Source organism: Phacochoerus africanus, chromosome 7 (genome assembly GCF_016906955.1).
Source record: "Phacochoerus africanus isolate WHEZ1 chromosome 7, ROS_Pafr_v1, whole genome shotgun sequence".
Classification (NCBI taxonomy): Eukaryota; Metazoa; Chordata; class Mammalia; order Artiodactyla; family Suidae; genus Phacochoerus; species Phacochoerus africanus.
Genome location: NC_062550.1, coordinates 7,761,497 through 7,782,967, shown reverse-complemented (window position 1 = coordinate 7,782,967; position 21,471 = coordinate 7,761,497). Strand labels below are relative to the sequence as shown.

The 21,471-nt window shown below is 41.1% G+C and overlaps 1 protein-coding gene across 1 annotated transcript in view; it reads right to left on the bottom strand.

Annotated features, from left to right (window-relative positions):
• Positions 1-21,471, bottom strand: part of MRTFA (myocardin related transcription factor A) — a 198,584-nt gene that overhangs the window by 151,536 nt on the left and 25,577 nt on the right. The window contains exon 2 of the mRNA XM_047786180.1: positions 10,616-10,677. Within this exon, the coding sequence (XP_047642136.1) occupies positions 10,616-10,633 (18 nt within the window). The 5' untranslated portion in view covers positions 10,634-10,677. The remainder of the gene's footprint in view (positions 1-10,615; positions 10,678-21,471) is intronic.

Here is a 21,471-nt window from a genome sequence, read left to right as displayed (position 1 = left end):
CAAAAAAAAAAAAAAAGATATAGCAATCCCACTTCTGGGTTTTTCCAAAATAACTGAAGTCAGGAGTACATAGAGATATTAGCCTACCATCTTCAATGCAGCAATATTCACAACAGCCAAAAAGTGGAAACAACCTAATGGATTAATGGGTTTTTAACAGGTGATACACACACACACACACATACATGCAATGGAATACTATTCATCCTTTAAAAAGCAGGAAATCCTGTAATATGCAGCAATACAGATGAACCCTGAAGACAAGCTAAGAGAAATAAGCCAGGCGCAGAAGTACAAGTGGCAGGATTCCACTTATATGAGGTATCAAGATCATCAAACTCATAGAATAGAAGGGTGGTTACCAGGGACTAAGGGGAAGGTTAAAGAGGAAGTTGCTAATCAATGAGTATAAAGTTTCAGTTATGCAAGATAAGTAAGTTCTAAAGATCTGCTGTACAACATTGTACATATAGAATATATTGCTATATTGCACTCCTTTAAGGTAGATCTCATCTTAAGTGTTCTTACTATAATAATTTTAAAAGATCCATAAAGAAAGGAAATAGTCACAATTGGGTTGCATCGTCTACAGCTTGGGTTAGAATCCCATGAACGTACAGCCTAAGGCAATATTTTTCATATTGAAATTTGTAATACACTGGTCACAAAACCAATTTAATACACCAAGGTCAGCATTTTGCAACTAAATAAAATAGAAACTATCAGCTTGCACCACATGTAGTAAGGGTATTATTTCATGAAACTTTGTTTCAGATATCTATATACTCACATGTATAACTGGGTTCTAATATAAAATGTCTCCAATTATGAGTCACAGTCAAAAAAAATTGAGAAACATTCCCTAGGAAGTAGACAATATTTATTTTCCGTAAAATTTCTATCAAAATCCTACATTAGGCTCAAGTGAAACAAGCTACAACAAGTTTAATTACATACCTAATATAATCTTATTGATCTGCCAAAAAAAAAAAAATACATCATTTGGTCTTAAAAAAAAAAAAAGAAAAAGAAACAAAGAATAGCACAAGCAATATTCAAGCATCAATGGAATGCCAGGCACAAATTATGTCATTTCTACCAACCATGGAGCTGTACAAATACTAAAGGATTATAATGTCAATTTTCTTTAACCACTAAACCATTCAACTACTCCTAATTTTAGGGATTAAGCACCACCAATGCTCATTCATAAGGGCAATGCTTTCAAAATCTTCAGGAAAATATCTTATTCTCCCAATAAGAAAATACGGCATAATTCTCCTTGAAGAATGCGGAGATTACATACTACAGCTCTGAAAGAGTCTTTCAGAAAACTTCCTGCCTTAAGCAACGACCTTTTTAAAAATAAGCGAGATAAAATATTATCTACCAATTCACCAAGGCTTTATGTTCACTTAGCTCAGTCTCTCAACAGCAATGCTCTTCCCCTTCTGGGTAGGCAATTCTCTGTTTTGGACTGTTATCCTTGACCCCTGATCACCAAATGCCAGTGATCCATCTTCTTGCTCCCCTACAGTCACTGTGACAACCAAAAATGCCCCCGTAATTCTTCAAATACCATCTGGACATATGGTACCTCTGCCATTAAGAACCACTGAAGACTTGACACGATTTGCCTTAGTTCACCTGACTGCCACACAATAAACTGCGGCAGAGACGTCAGGCAGCTATCAATACCTTGAATTTAACCATTTCCAAGGAAGCATTAAGACTGCCTGTGTATATGTACCACCTTTTTCCTAGGTCTAAGCTAGGTAGTATTTTTAAAGTGAGATACAGCAAATGTAGACATTTAAGGGGGGAAAAAAAGGTTAACACATGGATTCTACGAGTATTCTAAGTTAAAAGTGAATCTACATTTCCCCCAAGTTTCATGAAGAGAGGATGGGACAGAGAAAATTACAGAAGATGTATCTCAGGTTATTTCCTTGAACGAAGTCTACAGGTACATTTATATGTTTATATATACACATGTGTAGTGCACAGAACTAAGGGAAAAGTCACTGAGTAATATGTGACAAGTCTTACCAGATTGAGAAGAATATATAACGCTTACTGAACACCTGTGACCAGAAATAGTGCCAAATGCTTATTTAATACCTGCAGCGAGCTTATGAGGGTATTATTATTCTTCCTATTATTCAGAGGAGTAGCTGAGATACAGAGAGGTTATACAACTTGTTCAAGATCATCTAGCGACTAAGTGGCTAAGCCAGAGTTCATGCCCAGATCAACTCCAGAGTCTTCACCAAGAACTGTTACATCATTTCAAGGCACAAATAAGGGGATTTTTTGTGGAGGAGGGGATTTTAAAAGCAGGAAATAACTTATCTGAAAATGTTAATACACTAAAGTGTAACTATGAAAAGGTTATCAGCAAAAATTCCTATGACCCAAGAAAAATAAGATTTTCATCGCATGGTTCTTTAAGCAATCATATTTTTATATAAGTTTTATTGGATCAAGCAACCATATTTAAACTCTGCATTTACAAGTTCACATAACAAAGAACCTCAAATTAAATGAACTCTGAACTCCATTTTGTACATGCTGCCTTGCACATAATACTTAATTTTTAAATACTATTAGCCTGTTTAGTTTGTTGCTTTTCTATTATGAGAATCACATGGTACTTCTATATAAGAGATAACAAAGGAAATAATTTATTACCCTAGTTGCTTATATTACAAAAGGCAACTTCACAACTGATAAAACAAGAACTTAACCAACTTAACCAAAAGCGAGACTGTGAATGAAACAAACTAACATCGTCAGACTCTTGACTGTTAAGCTAAAAAAGGCAAACATCCTGCCCACAACATTGACTCTGAAGTTATTCAAGAGAAACAGAAAAGCTCAAACTGAGGGATATTCTGCAAAATAACTGGTCTCCCAAAATACTAACGTCATGAAAGAGAGCTCTCCCTTCCTAAGAGAGGGCTAAGGAACTATTTTAGGGTAAGAGACATGACACCTAAATGACATGTGTTTCTTGATTAAAATCTAGACTTCAAGAGTTTTTTAAAGTAAGCTATAGAGGACATTATCAGAATAGGAAAATGTACAGTATGGACCTTATGTTGGATAATGATACTATGTCAATACTATAATTCCTGAGTGTGATAAGATTATGGTATTGTGGTTATACAAGAGAAATGTTCCTATTCTTTAGAAATGAATGCTGAAATATTTAGGAGTAAAGTGTAGTGATATTTGCAAATAACCCTTAAATATAAATGTGTGGGTGTATGCGTGTGTGCAGAGAGAGAGAGCACCCAAAAAAGGCAAAATGTTCACAACAGTTACGTATTATTTTTTGGCCACGCCCATGACCTGTGAAAGTTCTTGGGCCAAGGATCAAACCTGCACCACAGTCATGCCATGCCAGATCCTTAATGATCCTTAGATCCTTAACCCGGTGCACCATACGGGAACTTCCTCCGGAATCTTAACATAAATACTACCTAAGAGATTAAGACAGAATAACACAACCATTCTCTTTGGAAGAAGAAAGGAAAGAAAAATGAATCAAGAAGCAGAAGTCAGCAAGTAAGATCAGAATTTAGGCTGCTTTGACTCAAACCCTCAGCCTCCTTTCTTTATAAACCCACACACAGACACACTATCAGCAGGAACCTCAATACAACCATTTGCAAAGTAAAAGCACTGTGTGCAGAAACAGTGAGTGTTCACTTATCCACCAATATTTTTTAAATGTATGTGTGTCAGACTCTATGACAGCAACACAGCAATAAAAACTAGAGCACAGATTCTGGAATCAGAGTCATAGGTTCAAATCCCAGCACCACCAAATCCAAGATCAAGTATTTGCTATTTGTGTAAATTTTAGCAAATTATTCAATCTCTTGGTACTTTGATAGCCTCATTTTTAAAGGGGAAGATTAACAATACTTTAAAGGACCGCTGTGAAGATTAAATGACATAATGTATATAAAATGCTAGAATATGGGAGTTCCCGTCGTGGCTCAGTGGTTAATGAATCCAACTAGGAACCATGAGGTTGCGGGTTCTGTCCCTGGCCTTGCTCAGTGGGTAAAGGATCCGGCGTTGCCATGAGCTATGGTGTAGGTCGCAGACGCGGCTTGGATTCCGTGTTGCTGTGGCTCTGGTGTAGGCCAAAGGCTCCAGCTCCAATTAGACCCCTAACCTGGGAACCTCCATATGCCGTGGGTGTGGCCCTAGAAAAGACAAAAAGACAAAAAAAAAAAGCTAGAATACTGGTTAGCATATATTAATCCAATAGACACTAGCTAATTTTTTTATATTATTACAAGGCACTGGAGAAACAAAGTCAAAGAACATGATGGTTCTTTGGAAATCTACCAGGGGAAGCAAACAAGAGTATCAGTGTCCGAGTCCCGAGTACATCAATGACGTCAGAGCAACCCTCACAGGATACACAAAGACCCTCGAAGAGAAGAGAACGTGATTAGCACTAAAGGCAACGACCAAGATTAGAGAGCCTCGGAAGATACCCACAACAAAGAGCGAAGCTGGAAAAAGAGATGCCCATCAAGGATGCTGAGAAGCAATAGCCAAAGAGGAAGGAGGAAAGAAAGAATTCTGTGTTCTGAGGACAGACAGCGTCAAGAAAAATAAAATTCCAACAGTGTCAAATGCCTCAGAGGAGTCCTACCCTAGCACAATGCCTGGCACATAGAAAGTACTCAAAAAAATAGCTGATGAACCAATTAATATAAAGAAAGAAGTATTCACTGATCTGGCAAGATGAAAAAAATAGTGACCAGTGACTTCAGTGAGACCACAGGGTACCTAAACGCAAATTTTTAAAAAGCGCCTTCTCAACATGATTAGTGGGGCCTCTGCAGCACCCGGACACAGGGGTCATGCTAAGACACAGGTTCAATCCCCAGCATGGCGCAAGGGATTAAAGGATCCGGCACTGCCGTAGATGCAGCGTAGGTTGCAAATGCAGCTCAGATCTGATCCTGGACCAGTGAACTCCATATGCCACAGGGCAGCTAAAAAAAAAGGGCCTTTTTTTTTTTGCCCATACCCACAGCATGTGGAAATTCTGCAGCCAGGGATCAAACCTGAGCCACAGCAGGGACAACACCAGATCCTTACCCTGCTGGGCCACCTGGGAACTCCAAGGGCACCTTCTTCGGGTGGGCACACAGATCAATAAATAGGACTCAGGCTGTATTTCAGCCCCATCCCCACCCCTTCAGGTGGGCACCCACATGCAGTGAACAAATGCAAAGGGCTAAAAAGCGAATAGAAACGTGGAAGTGACAACAGCAAGTATGGACGACTCTTTACTGACCTGACAAGGGAAATGCAGAGGCGTCCAGTACCAGGAAATTTCTCCAACTTTAAAACCGACCAATAAACTATACTATACACTCTCATCCTCTAAATGGCTTGCCCTGAATTAGGGGAGAAGGTTCATTCAAGCTTTAAAGAACATATTTTATTTAAATTACATTACTATAATGTTAAAGCTTCCATTACCAAAATGAAATTAAGGCATGACCTAGACATATGCACGAACAGTAAAACAAAAACTAAACTCTACCAGAAATAAAACACAAAGCCAGCAGCTATGGAACTCTCAGAGGTGCAAAGTCATTCAAACACCAAGTGTGGTAGCTTTAAAATATACCCACAAATTCTTTAACACTCCTCCATGCAAAAGGCAGAGACTAATTCCCCTCCCCTTGAGTGTGGGCTGTACTTGGTGACTCTTGTAATAAACAGAATGTAACAGAAGTGACAATATGAGGGAAGTTCCTGGTGGCCTAGTGATTAAGGACTCAGTGTTGTCACTGCTGTGGCTCAGGTTCAATCCCTGGCCAGGTAACTTCCACTTGCTACAGATATGATTTAAAAAAAAAAAGAAGTGACAATACGTGACTTCTGAGATGAGGTCATAAAAGGTATTGTGGGAGTTTCCACTGCGGCACAGCAAAACCAAATCTGACTAGTATCCATGAGGATGAGGGTTTGATCCCTGGTCTTGCTAAGTGGGTCAGGGATATGGCTTTGCCATGAGCTATGGTGTAGGTTGCAGACACGGCTCAGATCCCGTGTTGCCATGGCTGTGGTGTAGGCCAGCAGCTGCAGCCCTGATTGAACCCCTAGCCTGGGAGTTTTCATATACTGTGAGTTAGCCCTAAAAAACAAATAGCAAAAAAAAAAAAAAAAAAAGGTATTGTGGCTTCCTCCTTACTCTCTCAGCTTAGTTGCTCCAGAGGGAAGCCAGCTGCCATGTTGTGCCACACGTTCCTCTGGAGAAATCCATCTGCTAAGGAAGTGAGGCCTCCTAACAACAGCCATGTGAGTGAGCCATCTTGGAAGTGCACCCTCCAGCCCCAGTCAAGCCTTCAGATGACCAAAGCCCTGCAGACGCAGACGTTATGAGTGCAACCTCAAGAGCCAGAGTCACTTAATTAAATACTCCCAGATTCTTGAGCCACAGAAATTGTATGTAATAACATTTATTGTTTTTTTAAGCTACTGAGTTGTAGGATAATTTGTCATGATGAAATACAGTCATGCCTCAGTATGTACAAGGAACTTGTTCCAGAACCTGCCACAGACACTAAAATCTGCAGGTGTTCAAGTTCCACAGTCAGCCCTTACCTGCAGTTTCACAAGCAAGGATTTGACCAATTGCAGATCGCATAGTAGTGCACATATTTACTGGAAAAAAATCTGCATAGATGTGAACCCATGCAGTTCAAATCCACACCGTTTAAGGGTCAACTGTAGATAACCAATAAATCAATAAAACTTTTAGGAGTTCCCGTCGTGGCGCAGTGGTTAACGAATCCGACTAGGAACCATGAGGTTGCGGGTTCGGTCCCTGCCCTTGCTCAGTGGGTTAACGATCCGGCGTTGCCATGAGCTGTGGCGTAGGTTGCAGACGCGGCTCGGATCCCGCGTTGCTGTGGCTCTGGCGTAGGCCGGTGGCTACAGCTCCGATTTGACCCCTAGCTTGGGAACCTCCATATGCCGTAGGAGCGGCCCAAAGAAATAGCAAAAAGACAAAAAAAATTAAAAAATTTAAAAAATAAAACTTTTAAAGCTCAGGTATACTAGAATATTCATTTACACCTTATCTACTAGTCACCTGAACCCTTATTATTGACCAGAATTCTCCAAATTGGCAAATATCTCTATATACAAAAAAAAAAATAAAGATATACGACTTCCTTTAAAAATAAATAACAGGAGTTCCCATTGTGTCGCAGTGGAAACGAATCTGACTAGTAACCATGAGGCTGCGGGTTCAATCCCCGGCCTTGCTCGGTGGGTTAGGGATCCAGCGTTGCCTTTAACTGTGGTGTAGGTCGCACACAAAGCTTGGATCCTGTGTTGCTGTGGCTGTGGTGTAGGCCGGCAGCTATAGCTTTGCTCGACCCTTAGCCTGGGAACCTCCATATGTCGCAGGTGCAGCCCTAAAAATACAAAAAAATAAAATAAATAAATAACAAATGAAGTGAACAGGAAACCAAGAATAAAGGAGAAGGTTTTACTGAGAGGCCTGAGGTATTTTAGGGGGAAAATGAGTAAGTTAAAGCCCTTCTTTTACAGAAAGGTTACACTTTCTTTAAAGTTGTGAGGAAAAATGGAATAAAAGCGACGAAAGGGTGATATGTTTGACGTGCAATAAGAAACTAATAAAGAAATGAGAAGGAAAAAAAGATATGCAATAGGTAGAATGCTGGAAAACTTGATAGGAAGATTAAATTTGGTGCAGAACTTAAAATTTTTGATGACTTTAAAGGATGTTAAAAAAGTGGTGCTTACAAGAGTTCTTTTTGGGGTGCTGGAAAGTAACATTGCCATGTGATAATGCTTACACAACTCTGCAAAGCTAAAAATCATTAAATTATATACTTCAAACAGGCAAATTTTGCAATGTAAAAATTATGCCTTGATAAAGCTGTTCTTTTTTTTTAAGTGGTATTTGTTCGCCAAAGCAAGGAGGGAAAATTATATTCTTAGGGTTTCTCGGACTAAAGAAAGGAAGTAGCCAAGAGGAAAAATACAGTAATTCATTCCACAGACAGGAAAATAAAAAGGAAATTTTTCATAGACTAAGAAATATTAATGTTTTCATTTCAGCCCAATGAAGGACAGTATCTTGTCTCTGGGTAACTCTCTGGCTAGGACCACTAAAAATTGCTATCATAAGAGTTTTTAAAGACAAAAAGAATTGGAAACCTTAAATGTAGAGTAAGAAGGAACACTTCAATTTGATTTCCTATCCCCTAGAAGAGAGTAACAATTTATCCCAATCTCACATTACTGCATGTGCCTAAGACATGGAGATGGCACCGCCTATGAGAAGAATTTCAAGAAACTCATAAGGAGAAAATCAAATTTACAACTGTTTTAAAAGAATGTATGGTAGGAGTTCCCCTTGTGGCTCAGTGGTTAACCAATCCGGCTAGGAACCATGAGGTTGGGGGTTCGATCCCTGGCCTTGCTCAGTGGGTTAAGGATCCGGCGTTGCCGTGAGCTGTGGTGTAGGTTGCAGACGCGGCTCGGATCCTGCATTGCTATGGCTCTGGCATAGGCTGGTGGCTACAGCTCCGATTCGACCCCTAGCCTGGGAACCTCCATATGCGACGGGAGCAGCCCAAGAAAATGGCAAAAAGACAAAAAGACAAAAAAAAAAAGAATGTAAGGTAATTTCTTTAAAAGCATAATGACAAGAGTCAATTCCCTCAGCCAGTCAAAATATCCACTTGGGGAAATTTTTGGTATTTTTGGAGAAGATTAATTTGCATTGGTTCAGGGACTTTTGCAAAAGTTTCCCAAATCAGCAGTACTGTATTTTATTTACCCCATTTGTAACTACAGAGACCAAGCAAAAGTGCACCAATAAACAACCAAAATTCACATCTACTTTGAGCTATGAAAAACTAACCTACTCTGACCTCTCCTGCACTAACTTCAGCAAACCCTGGGTCAAGAGTCTCAACTTCCCAAAACGGCACAGGTGTCTCTAATTTCAGACCTGCTAGTCTCCTCTCTGACTTTGGCTAAATCAGTAACAAGCCCGGAAAATAAAAACAAGGAACTCTTATTAACTCATGTAGGTATTTTCTTTCTCCATGAAAGAATGTTCTAGCAGACACAAATGAAATAACATACATTGTATGTAATGACAATATAAAATACTACGTCCTCTAAGTGGCTATAAAAAAGGTCAAAATAGTTCAGGATAGTGGTATTCACAATATTATCCACCTAGACTTGAAAAATTATATTATCAATGAACTTCACATATTTCAGTAAAAGAACATACTATGAAAGTTTACAGTACCATGACCAATCTTTAGCAGGCATTCAAAAAATGTTAGTTCCTTTTTTCCTTTCCATTAATTCTTACAGTAATTCCATAAAATAGTTCCTGTTCATTGCAGGAAAATAGAAAAAAGATAATTTCCTAACTGAACACCTAGGTCAGACTCTGAAAGTTTGGGCCACCAGATGACGACAAAGGGACCGAGATGCAGAAGTTACACTTTAATCTACTCTCCCCACCTCCCTTCCTAGGCAGCAGTGTCAATTCCAGGGACCACACGTGCCTCTGCTACAGGAAGCAGCGCAACTGCTTTTCCCTATAACAATGTATTAGTGGTTCCTATTCTTTGTGACTGAGAGCCAATCTCGAGGAACCTATTCTGTTCTAAGTGCAGGTGCAGTATGTGTCCAAAGATTGTCATCAACCCAGAGAACCCCATGCATAAATTCACAGAATTCCTGGTTGGAGGATCGTACTTGGTTTTTTGGCTACCAACTTCATTCTGAAGTGATCAAAGTTCCCTGCACCAATGAGCAATGGGGTCCCTACATACCTAAGACCATGGGAAACCAAAACTACATAAAATAGCACTACTTTGACAGGAAATGTTCTGCCAGAAATAGGTTTGCAGAGTTTGTGTCAAGCTGCCATCTATAGCTCTTTTTTGTGGACATCTGACACAAGACAGATATATGAGCCAAAGTCATATCTGGTATACTTTTGTTGAGGCTCTGGAGCTTAAGATAGGAACATAAGCATGCTGTGTCAAATCAAACTCCAGTGGTTACAGATGGACAGATTCTGTCATCAGTAACAAAATTTACAGCTGTCAGTGATGGCCTGGCTACTGTCAAGATAAGCCTTTAGATTGCATTTGGTCTACCATTCACATAAAGTACTGAATTTTAGTGACCAGAAGAATTAGCTAGCCTGTCATCTCCCACTACCCTAAGGCGGTTTTCATAATGGCTCCAATACAAGAACTTCTGCCCTCTAAGGACTGGACCTTAGACCGGACAGTGTGTGTGTGGGGGTGTGAATTCATGGTTCTGGTCTATGACCAACAAAATTTTAAATCAGTTGTGCTGTTTCTTGGCATTCACTACCTTCTGACAAGACACTAGAGGTAGTCCACAACACTAGATAAAACCATGGTGACAGACCATCATAGGGCCATGGTAAGTGTTTTCCTAAACAATAATCAAATCTGCTCGAGTCCAATAAAACTGAAAATACTAACAAACACCTTAGAAAAGGAGGCAGGAAAGAGTAAATAAACCTGGGACCTACCTTGTTTACAATTCCCATAGACAGATGAAATTCAATTCCATGCCAACCATACCCTTCGATCACTAAAACACAAACAGAAAAATAAGAGTTCATGCAATATAAGCAGTTCTTCCAGTTCCTAAAGGGTATTTGGTTTCATAAGTAAGAGGCTGTTTCTTATCTGCTTTCTATTCTCTCCATGCCCACAACTGTAGCGAAGCGTTCACCGGCAAAAAGGCCCAGATATGTGAAGTTAAATAACAGATAACACTGACTGAACACTTACTCTATGCTAGGCACTGTTCTAAGTGCTTAAATGTACTAATCAATTTAATCCTCACAACAACTCTACGAGGTACTCTTATTAACTCATTTTATATCCAAATTGACAACTGACCTATACCTCTGAAAATTGCTGTTACTAGTGTTAAGAGATGCCTCTTCAATAAATGTAGGCAATCTCAACCACCGTAGCTGGACTCTCTCAATGGTTGATACCTATAAATGCTTCATAGTCATCTTCTCATTATGTATCGCTTAAGTCCCCATGGTGGCTGAGCACTATACCAGGTGATAAACAGGATTCATTCTCTGCCCTTTAGGAGTTGAGAAACTAGCTGGGGAGATCAGACTAAATGCAAGAAATGGTTCAACAAATGGAATGCCCTATGATGAGGTATATACTCTGTGCAATCATTCAGGGGAAAAAAAATCAATAACCTTTAGGAAAAGGAAAGGAAAGCTTCAGAAAAGACTTGCCCTAAAGCTGGACCTTCAAAAATTTAAAACAAAAGCAAAAACCAGAGAGGAGAGGAGCACCCGTCATGGCTCAGTGGTTAACCAATCCGACTAGGAACCATGAGGTTGCAGGTTCAATCCCTGGCCTCGTTCAGTGGGTTAAGGATCTGGCGTTGCTGTGAGCTGTGGTGCAGACGCGGCCCAGATCCGGTGTTGCTGCAGCTGTGGCGTAGGCCAGTAGCAACAGCTCCAATTAGACCCCTAGCCTAGGAACTTCCATATGCCGCGGGGGCAGCCCTAGAAAAGGCAAAACGACCAAAAAAAAAAAAAATTTGGTAGCAGGCTCAGGCAGACTCTATCTGAAGTCCTCCATAATCGGATCCCATTCAGTCCTACTAGCCTTTGCCTTGGCCAATGATCTCCTCATATCCAGTAGCTATACCAAACTTCAAACTTCTAGGACACAATCTTTGACAGCTCCACTACTTTTCCAACTGCCTTAAATGCCCCTCCCTTTCCCTGGTAGGTTATTAATTAATCCTGGTATACAGGAGCACTCAATAAAATATAGCCACTGTAATAAATAATTTTTTATCATTAAGATTCAACTGAACTATTTTTCTATAACCTTTTCCAATTCTTCAGAGTTGGTCTGCTGTCCTCTCTGCCACACTCCCATGGCATTTGTCTCCTTCTCCATTAGAATGGTTAAAACACTGTACTGTCCCCAGGCTTCTTTTTTTCCCTCTTACTTGTCCAAACAGGAAACATCTTTTATACAACTCTATATCCCCCAAGACTAGCACAGTGTCTGGCACATAACAGGTGCCCATTATGCACTTGTTGACCCGACTGATTCAAATCTATAAACAGAATAATGATAGGACTCTTCTAAAAAGTCAGCTCATTCAGTACCTTTAAATAATTCAGCTTGTCAAAAATCTAATGCATTTTTATATTTTCATGAATATGTCTGCTACATAATTATACCAACAATTCATGCACAAAAAAAGTCAAAGTGGGAGCTCCCCAGTGGCCTAGCAGTTAAGGATCCAGCATTACCACTGCTTTGGCTCAGGTTTAATCTCCGGCCTGAGAACTTCCACATGCTATGGGTGCAGCCAAAAAAAAAAAAAAGGGACCTCATCCACGCCAACAAAGACAGGAGACATTAAATGAACTGATCATTAGATATTGCGGCTGGTGAGCTTTCTCACTGAAAGTATGCCACAACTTTGTATGTAGTATGTATGTTTAAATGTCTTTATACTGGCTTTAGTCATAAATCATAGAAGTTACAAATATAGAAGTCCAATCATAAATCCAAGGTGTATTTATAGAAACTTTCCATATGGTGGGAGTTTAAGAAGTAAAACAGCAGCCTTTTTCTCTGCCAAAAACAGAGAGTAGCAGAGCGCAAAAGGACCAAACCCTCTCTTGACTCTGCTCTTGGCTCAGCTTAAAGCACTGGAAGAAATGTGCAGGGCAAGCAGGAGCCTCGCTGAAAAGCAGTCACCCAGGGCAACAGGCACTTTGAATGTCTGTGCTATTCAAGGCTTAAGTATTAATTGTATACATGTCCATGTTCATTTAAAGCACAATTGTGGCTTGGAACTTAAAAAATGTTCTAATGTGCTAGTCTGTCCACATATTAATCAAGTCAGCCAGGTTTGAACATGCCAAGCTTAAAATACTCTCTAGATCGGTATGCAAAGGTATGAGCTCAATCCTTTATTCTCAGGAAAAGGAACTTAGTCAAGGGAGAGTGACTAAAGCAATGAAAGCCGTAACAGAAAAAGTCAACTCCTAAATAGTGCTGAGTTACTATTTAAAAACATCTGAATAGAAACAGGATGTAAGCTAATGACAAATTTCTTACAATTATTAATCTCACTTAAAATGAGATCCTGGTTTTGTAGTTGTAAGTTGCCAGAGAATGTATTTTGAAACAGATTTCTACATGAGACCATCTCATAAAAAGGCTGTTTTAGTCATCCACTGACTAAATCTCTTGAGAATTCAAGCCTAACGTATTTTATATTGAAATAAATTATATTTTTATATGAATAGTACTATAAGCAAAGTTTATTTTAGTCTTTTTTTTTGTCTTTTTGCCTTTTCTAGGGCCACACCCACAGCATATGGAGGTTCCCAGGCTAGGGGTCTAATCGGAGCTGGAGCCACTGGCCTACACCACAGCCACAGCAACACGGGATCTGAGCTGTGTCTGTGACCTACACCACAGCTCACGGCAACGCCGGATCCTTAACCCAGGGATCGAACCCGCAACCTCATGGTTCCTAGTCAGATTAACCACTGAGCCATGACGGGAATTCCAATTTTAGTCTTTTATCAGCGTCAGAAAAATGCCAATAAAACCTGGAATGATTAAATTTGTGTAAGTAAACCTCAGAAGCTCACCCATCCATTTCAGTTGGGAAACCAGTACAGAAAGGGTTCAATGACTTGATAACAGGAAGACTACGACCAGAATCTGATTACTAGACCAATGTATTTATTCTACTACATACTACTAAACACACTTTTATTAAGATAGAAAATGTTTTAGAAATTACAACAGAAGAAAATTTTAAATACCTATACCCTTCCCCCAACTGAAAATTTAAAAAGTAGATGTGTGTGTCCTGAAGATTTGGAAATGCTATCCTTTAAAACCTTAGGCAGGAGTTCCCTGGTGGTTCAGTGGGTTAAGGATCGGTGTTGTCACTGCTGTGGCTCTGGTTACAGCTGTGACACAGGTTTGAGCCCTGGCCCAGGAACTTCCACATGCTGTGGGTGTACCCCCCAAAAAACAAACAAACTTGGGCAGTAGATTAAAGCAGTTATTGTCAATGCTTTTGGCTCAAAACCTGCTTATATGGAATCTTTGCTGGAAATTTAGTTTTAAAAAGTTTGTCTTGGAGTTCCCATCATGGCTCAGCGGTTAACGAACCTGATTAGTATCCATGAGGATGCAGGTTCAATCCCTGAACTCGCTCAGTGGGTTGAAGATGTGGCATTGCCATGAGCTGTGGTGTGGGCCACAAACATGGCTCAGATCCCCAGTTGCTGTGGCTGTGGTGTAAGCCAGTAGCTACAGCTCCAATTCAACCCCTAGTCTGGGAACTTCCATATGTTGCGGGTGCAGCCCTAAGAAGACAACAACAACAAAAAAGCTTGTCTTATGTTCCAAAGGGAATGGGAATAATTTTTATAATCTAAAATGACATTATCCTTTTCTTATAAAATATAAACTTCCCATGGGGGGGGCAATTTCACAGACTTCAGGGTCTTTCAAACAAATATTTCTTCTGAAAAAAATACACAAGTGTCTTTTTTTTTGTCTTTTTGCTATTTCTTTGGGCCGCTCCCGTGGCATATGAAGGTTCCCAGGTTAGGGGTCGAATCAGAGCTGTAGCCCCCGGCCTACGCCAGAGCCACAGCAACGCGGGATCTGAGCCGCGTCTGCAACCTATACCATAGCTCATGGCAACGCCGGATCCTCAACCCACTGAGCAAGGGCAGGGACCGAACCCGCAACCTCATGGTTCCTAGTCGGACCCATCAACCACTGCGCCACAACGGGAACTCCAAGTGTCTCATTTTAATTTGGGGGGAAAGAGATGCAAAAATTAAAAGGTAACCCAGAAAAAAAAATGAAATGGAAGGGGAAAAAGGAAGAAAATCAGTACAAAAGGTTTGACTCTGATATCAGAAAATGGAGGAGGAAAACAATTCTCAATTAAATGAATGAACTGTGGGGTTTTTTGGGGTTTTGTTGTTGTTTTTGGTCTTTTTAGGGCTGCACCCTCAGCATATGTAAATTCCTGGGCTAGGGGTCGAATCAGAGCTGCAGCTGCCGGCGAAAGCCACAGCAACTCAGGATCTGAGCCTCATCTGCAACCTACACTGCAGCTCACCGCCACAGCTCACAACAACGCCAGATCCTTAACCCACTGACCAAGGCCAGGGATCAAACCCACGTCCTCATAGATACCACTCAGATTCGTTACCACTGAGCCACAACGGGAACTCTCTGAACTGTGGTTTTTAAGCAATCATGGCTATATACCTCCTCAAACTGAACACCTAAAGACAATCTTAACTTCATTTTGCTTGATTCCTGTATTTGTTCTTCTGTTCACTTAGGTGGACTGGACCTCCTGGAACAAGGAGCAGAGTCAGAAATGTCTGTATGTGCAACCCGCTCAGAGTGCTGATACTGGTTGGAGTTATCAGAGTCTCAAACAGAGAGGCAAGAAAGGCCACGATGTTACCAGCTGTGTCTACAACCTCCTCTACAAGAGACTAGAAACCTGTGTGGAGCAATATCCTTTGCTGCCTTTCACATGCACCAAAAGCCCTTCCTTCCTATTATTAATTTAACCTAGATAGAAAGGTTAAACAACAGTTAATTAACGTGACAAAGGGAAAAAGGAAGCAATAACATACGTGCTATATATGGAAACTATAGAGGGATAGAGGGAGGAAGACCTCTGTAGCCCGGCTGGTAAACCTAGCTGCAGCATTCAACCTAACATGCCTGTTAAGGCACTAGAACATAGACAATATTTTACAAATAAAAAACTAAAATCTTGAACCCTCCATTCATAAGAGTTTCCAACTCTATCAAAGCTCCCGGTTTTCATCTTCCCCTGCCAGCACCCCATAACAAGCCATGGAAGTATCTCCCATTTCGATGTGTATTAAGGCTCAGATGCTGTAGCTCCAGATAAGCACGTATAGCTATCACTTTTTGAAACTGTAAAGCAAAATCCACTTTGCAGTTTTTCAGATATTTGAACATCTATTCTCTGATGTGATTCTCCTAATACTGTAAAGTGGTATTTGCAGAGGTGATGGGTGGAGAGTGAACAGCAGAACAGCCCCTATTACAAGTGGATTCATAGAGGAGTCCAATTGTCTATCAGTAGTCTAATTATTTTCAGAGCTCAAACCTGACTCAACACCTCTGCAGGGAGCCTTTTTTTTTTTTTTTTTTTCTCCTTTTCTGGCTGTACCCAAGGCATGCGGAAGTTCCTAGGCTAGGGATCGAACCCATGCCAAAGTAGTAACCTGAGCCTGAGCTGCTGCAATGACAACACTGGATCCTTAATCCTCTGAGCCACAGAGAGCTCCAGCAAGTCTTAAACAAATGTGTATATTCCTGTTTTCCTAAACAGGATAAAATTAATAATTTTATTAGTTCTTGCATTATCCAACAATAAATTATTTTTTCAAAATAGGTAATACATAACTATGGTTTTAAAAAGCCTAACCTACAATGAGTATATAGTGAAAAGTAGGTCTTTTTCCCACCCAGTGCCCAGCATTCCTTTCCAGAAAGGATTTCAAGTTTCCTGTAAATCACTGTTTTCTTTTTTCTTCTTCTTTTTACAGCCACACCTGTGGCATATGGAAGTTCAGGGCTGAATCGGAGTTTCAGCTGCTGATTACACCACAGCCGCAGCAACTCAGGATTTGAGCTGCATCTACGACCTACACTGTGGCCTATGGCAATGCCAGATCCTTAACCCACTGAGGCAGGCCAGGGATCATACCCACATCCTCACAGAGACAGTGTCAGGCAGGCTTTTAAATCCACTGAGCCGCAACTGGAACTCTGTATGTTTAACTTTTTGGCGAACCACAAAACTGTTTTCCACAGTGGCTGCACTGTTTTACACCAGTGATACACAGGGTTCTAGTTTCTCCTTGTAGAAATTTTTTGATAACAGCCATCACTTGCATTCAAAGGAGAGGGTTCCTCTGTCCATAGCTTCAAAACATTTTGCACTTAAAAGTGTTCCTATGGCACTGGTCCATCTCTCCCCAACAAAGAAGCACCGTATCTGCTGGCTCTCCATCACGGTTCTCAAGAGTCAGTGCACTAGGCACTTTCAGTCTTGCTCACTGTAACTACCACCATACTCCACTCTGCCTTCAATGCGTCTCAAGATCCTTTCACCGGAGTTCCCGTCGTGGCGCAGTGGTTGACGGGTCCGACTAGGAACCATGAGGTTGCGGGTTCGGTCCCTGCCCTTGCTCAGTGGGTTAACGATCCGGCGTTGCCGTGAGCTGTGGTGTAGGTCGCAGAGGCGGCTCGGATCCCCCGTTGCTGTGGCTGTGGTGTAGGCCGGTGGCTACAGCTCCGATTCGACCCCTAGCCTGGGAACCTCCATATGCCGCGGGAGCGGCCCAAGAAATAGCAAAAAAGACAAAAAGACAAAAAAAAAAATCCTTTCACTGGTGCTTTTCGGCGTTCTTCTCAAAAAACGCTGATCTATTTATAACCAGACACTGCCAGTTTAATCAACACACTCCTTCAATTTCTGGAGGAACCGACTATTCACAGTACTTTTGGCACTTTAAATCTTCTCAGGAATTGTCAACAATGCTTAAAACTTCCTTCGTGACTATCTAAGGCACTTGCTTTTCTTTCTCGCAGTTTTGGGCTCAGAACTCTTTTGGATGCTTGAAAATGACAGAAAGCTGATTTCCAGATAACCAAAGTTTTACCATAGGCATTTTCATGTCTATTTCGACATGCATTTAAGCAGAGCTCACGGATACATAAAATAAATACATTAAACTTCTCAAGAAGAACACACCAAAGATGACAAGATTTAAAATACTTTTGTTAGGAGTCCCCATTGTGGCTCAGTGGTTAGCGAATCTGACTAGGAACCATGAGGTTGTAGGTTCGATCCCTGGCCCTGCTCAGTGGGTTAAGGATTCGGTGCTGCCATGACCTGTGGTGTAGGTCGCAGACGGGCTCAGATCTCGCATTGCTGTGGCCCTGGCATAGGAAGGCAGCTACAGCTCCAATTAGACCCCTAGCCTGGGAACCTTCATATGCCACGAGAGCGGCCCTAGAAAAGGCAAAAAGACAATAAAATAAAATAAAGAATAAAATACTTTTGTTAGTATCCCACGATAAATTGTTATTCCACTATCAGAGGTGCCTGGAACATAGTAGGCACTTGATAAATATTTGTTGGATGAATGGTTTAAGGAGATAATATGGCATCAGAGAATACAGGCTTTGGAGTCAGATCTGGTAATTATGTCAGCTACTACCTTTATTAGCCATATGATCTTGGGATAAAGTACTTAGCTCCTCTAAGGCTTGGAGAAGCTAAAAAAAAAAAAAAAAAGATGGGTAATACTCCCTGTCTTTCAAAATGACCGTGAAGAGGTATTATTGGTTGTTTATTCAAATACATAAATTGCTTTGTTGGTATCAGCTCTAGGTGCTCCAAAGGCAAGGATTTAAGCAAAAGTAGTTGTTCAATGGCTCACAATTTTAACTTACATAATTCAACCATTATTTACTGACAGCCTACTATGTGCCAGGCAGTGTAGGTGCAAAAGATACATCAGTGGCCTAGACAGGCATAGATCCCGGCTCTCATGGAGCTTATATTCTAACAGGGAGAGATATGTAATAAAATAATACACATAATAAGTAAATTACATAGGTTTTAAAATATAAGGAATGCTTTAGGGGGAAAAAAAAGAAAAGGGAGATCAGTATAAAGGGAATCAGAAGTGTTGGGGGCAGAGAAGTTATAGTTTTTAAGTAAAATGATTAGGGTAGGTCTCATTGAGAACGTGACACAGTCATGAGAGATCGAGCCATGCAGATACCTAGAGCACAGCACTCCAGAAAGAGGAAACAGCCAATGCAAAGGCCCTAAGACAGAAGCAGGACTGTCATGTTCAAGAAACAGCAAGAAATGTAGTGTGTCTGCAGCAGAGTGAGCTGAGGGATAGAGTAAGTGAGGTCAGAGAGGTTAATAATAGTCCAGATAATCTAAGGCCTATGGGCTTCTACTCAGAGTGGAATGGAGGGGCGGGAAGTTACCTGCAGGGGAACCACGGCTTTTGAACAGAAGAGTGACCAGATCCAATTCAAGTATTAAAAAGAATGATTCAGGCTGCTGTGCTGAGAACAGAGAACAGGGTAGAATCTGGAAGATCAGTTAGGAGGCACCACAATAATCTGGGCAAGAGAGGACAGTGACCTGGACCGCAGGGGAAGTGGCAGAGATGAGAGTGGTTGATTTTTGATATATCCTGAGGGCAGGCCTAGTAAGTTTTCAGGGCAGACTGGATACAGGGTATGAGAGAAAAATGAGAGTCTAAAGTTTTGACCAGAGCAACTAAAAAGAGCTGTCATCAAATAAGACAGGAAAAGCTACAGGGTAGGGGAGAAACAGCTTAGTGAAGGAAACAAAGAGTTTACTTTTAGTTTTATATATGTTGTTTGAGACAGTTGGCTTCGAAACATTTCCAAAAGGTAAATGGAGTCAGATTGATGAAATAGTGGTTTCTTTTAAATAATTGTTTTTAAAAACATTTCCATTTTACTGTCTTGTAACATATAATAAACTATAGGTTAGTTTGGCCTAGACTCTACAGTTTTACAACAAATTAATTTTAGCAGTTACAATATACACAAAAAAATTAATGCTCTGAGTTCCTGTTGTGGACTAACAAACCTGACTAGTATCCATGAGGATGTGGGTTCAATCCCTGGCCCTGCTCAATGGGTTAAGGAACTGGCGTTGCCGTGAGCTGCAGTGCAGATCGAAGACACAGCTCGGATCCCACACAGCTGTGGTGTAGGCCTGCAGCTGAAGCTCCAATTCGACCCCTAGCCTGGGAACTTTCACATGCCACACGTGCAGCCCCTAAAAAAATAAATGCCTCACATATTCCTCTTGTTCTAAACACAAATTTTTCTCTCATTCTGTTCCCTGGAAGCTCCCAAAAGAAGAGAATGGTCCAGAGCCTGAGAACAAACGTATCCACAGAGAAGAACAGAAGAGAGGAGCCTACACAGGGCTGGCAGCATTCCCACTTTCTGAGTCAAGGCCATTGGAGAAATCGCAAAATAACATCATCTCAGGGTTGGAGAGGGACCATCATGTGTCAACAAATATTTTCCAAGTGACCATGTACGAGATGCTAAGGATACACAGATGATTATGACAAAATCCCTATTCAAGGCATTGTGTGCTAAGTACTTCACTAGAGGAATTAAGTAAGGGTTATGGGAGTACAAAGACAGGAATAAAAGAGCGGATTTTCAAAATAAACTGCCAAGAATTAACTTGAGATCCCCGCAGCCACCATCTCCTACCAATCTTCCTTACAGAACACTCATTTGGGGACTCAGGCTAAGGAGAAGGCAAGGCGGCAGTCTTTGCAGGGCTAGGACTTGCAGCCTCTTAGAATCAGGGTCTTGTTCTCTTATGGGGTTGGTTAAAGAAAGCAGTTAAAAGTGATTACGATCATTTACATCCCCCTTCATTTCTCTTCCATAAAAACTGGAACCAGGAGTTCCCGTCGTGGCGCAGTGGTTAACGAATCCGACTAGGAACCATGAGGTTGGGGGTTCGGTCCCTGCCCTTGCTCAGTGGGTTAACGATCCGGCGTTGCCGTCAGCTGTGGTGTAGGTTGCAGACACAGCTCGGATCCCGCGTTGCTGTGGCTCTGGCGTAGGCCGGTGGCTACAGCTCCGATTCGACCCCTAGCCTGGGAACTTCCATATGCCCGGGAGCGGCCCAAGAAATAGCAACAACAACAACAAAAGACAAAAGACAAAAAAAAAAAAAAAAAAAAACTGGAACCAGGAGAAAACACTGTTCTAGTCCAACCATTTACTCAGTGCCAATCTCCAAATTTTTACAAGATAGTACTTAATCCTTTAAAATATTTGCTAAAAGAAAACAGGGCCTTCTCTTCCTATCCTAAGGGAAATTTTATTTCTCCTAGGTTATTTACAAATATCTAAGTTACAGGAGTTTCCATCGTGGCTTGGTGGTTGACATACCTGACTAGCATCCATGAGGATGCAGGTTCAATCCCTGGCCTCGCTCAGTGGGTTAAGGATCTGGCATTGCCATGAGCTGTGATGTAGGTTACAGATGTGGTTCAGAACTCAAGTTGCTGTGGCTATGGTGTAGGCTGGCAGCTCCAGCTCCAATTTGACCCCTAACCTGGGAACTTCCGTGTGCCGCAACTGTGGTCCTAAAAAGACAAAAGACCAAAAAAAAAAAATCTAAGTTACAACTTCTAGAATACTTCTAGAATAAACCTAACTGCAACCACTTCCAAGCCATGTGTCCTTT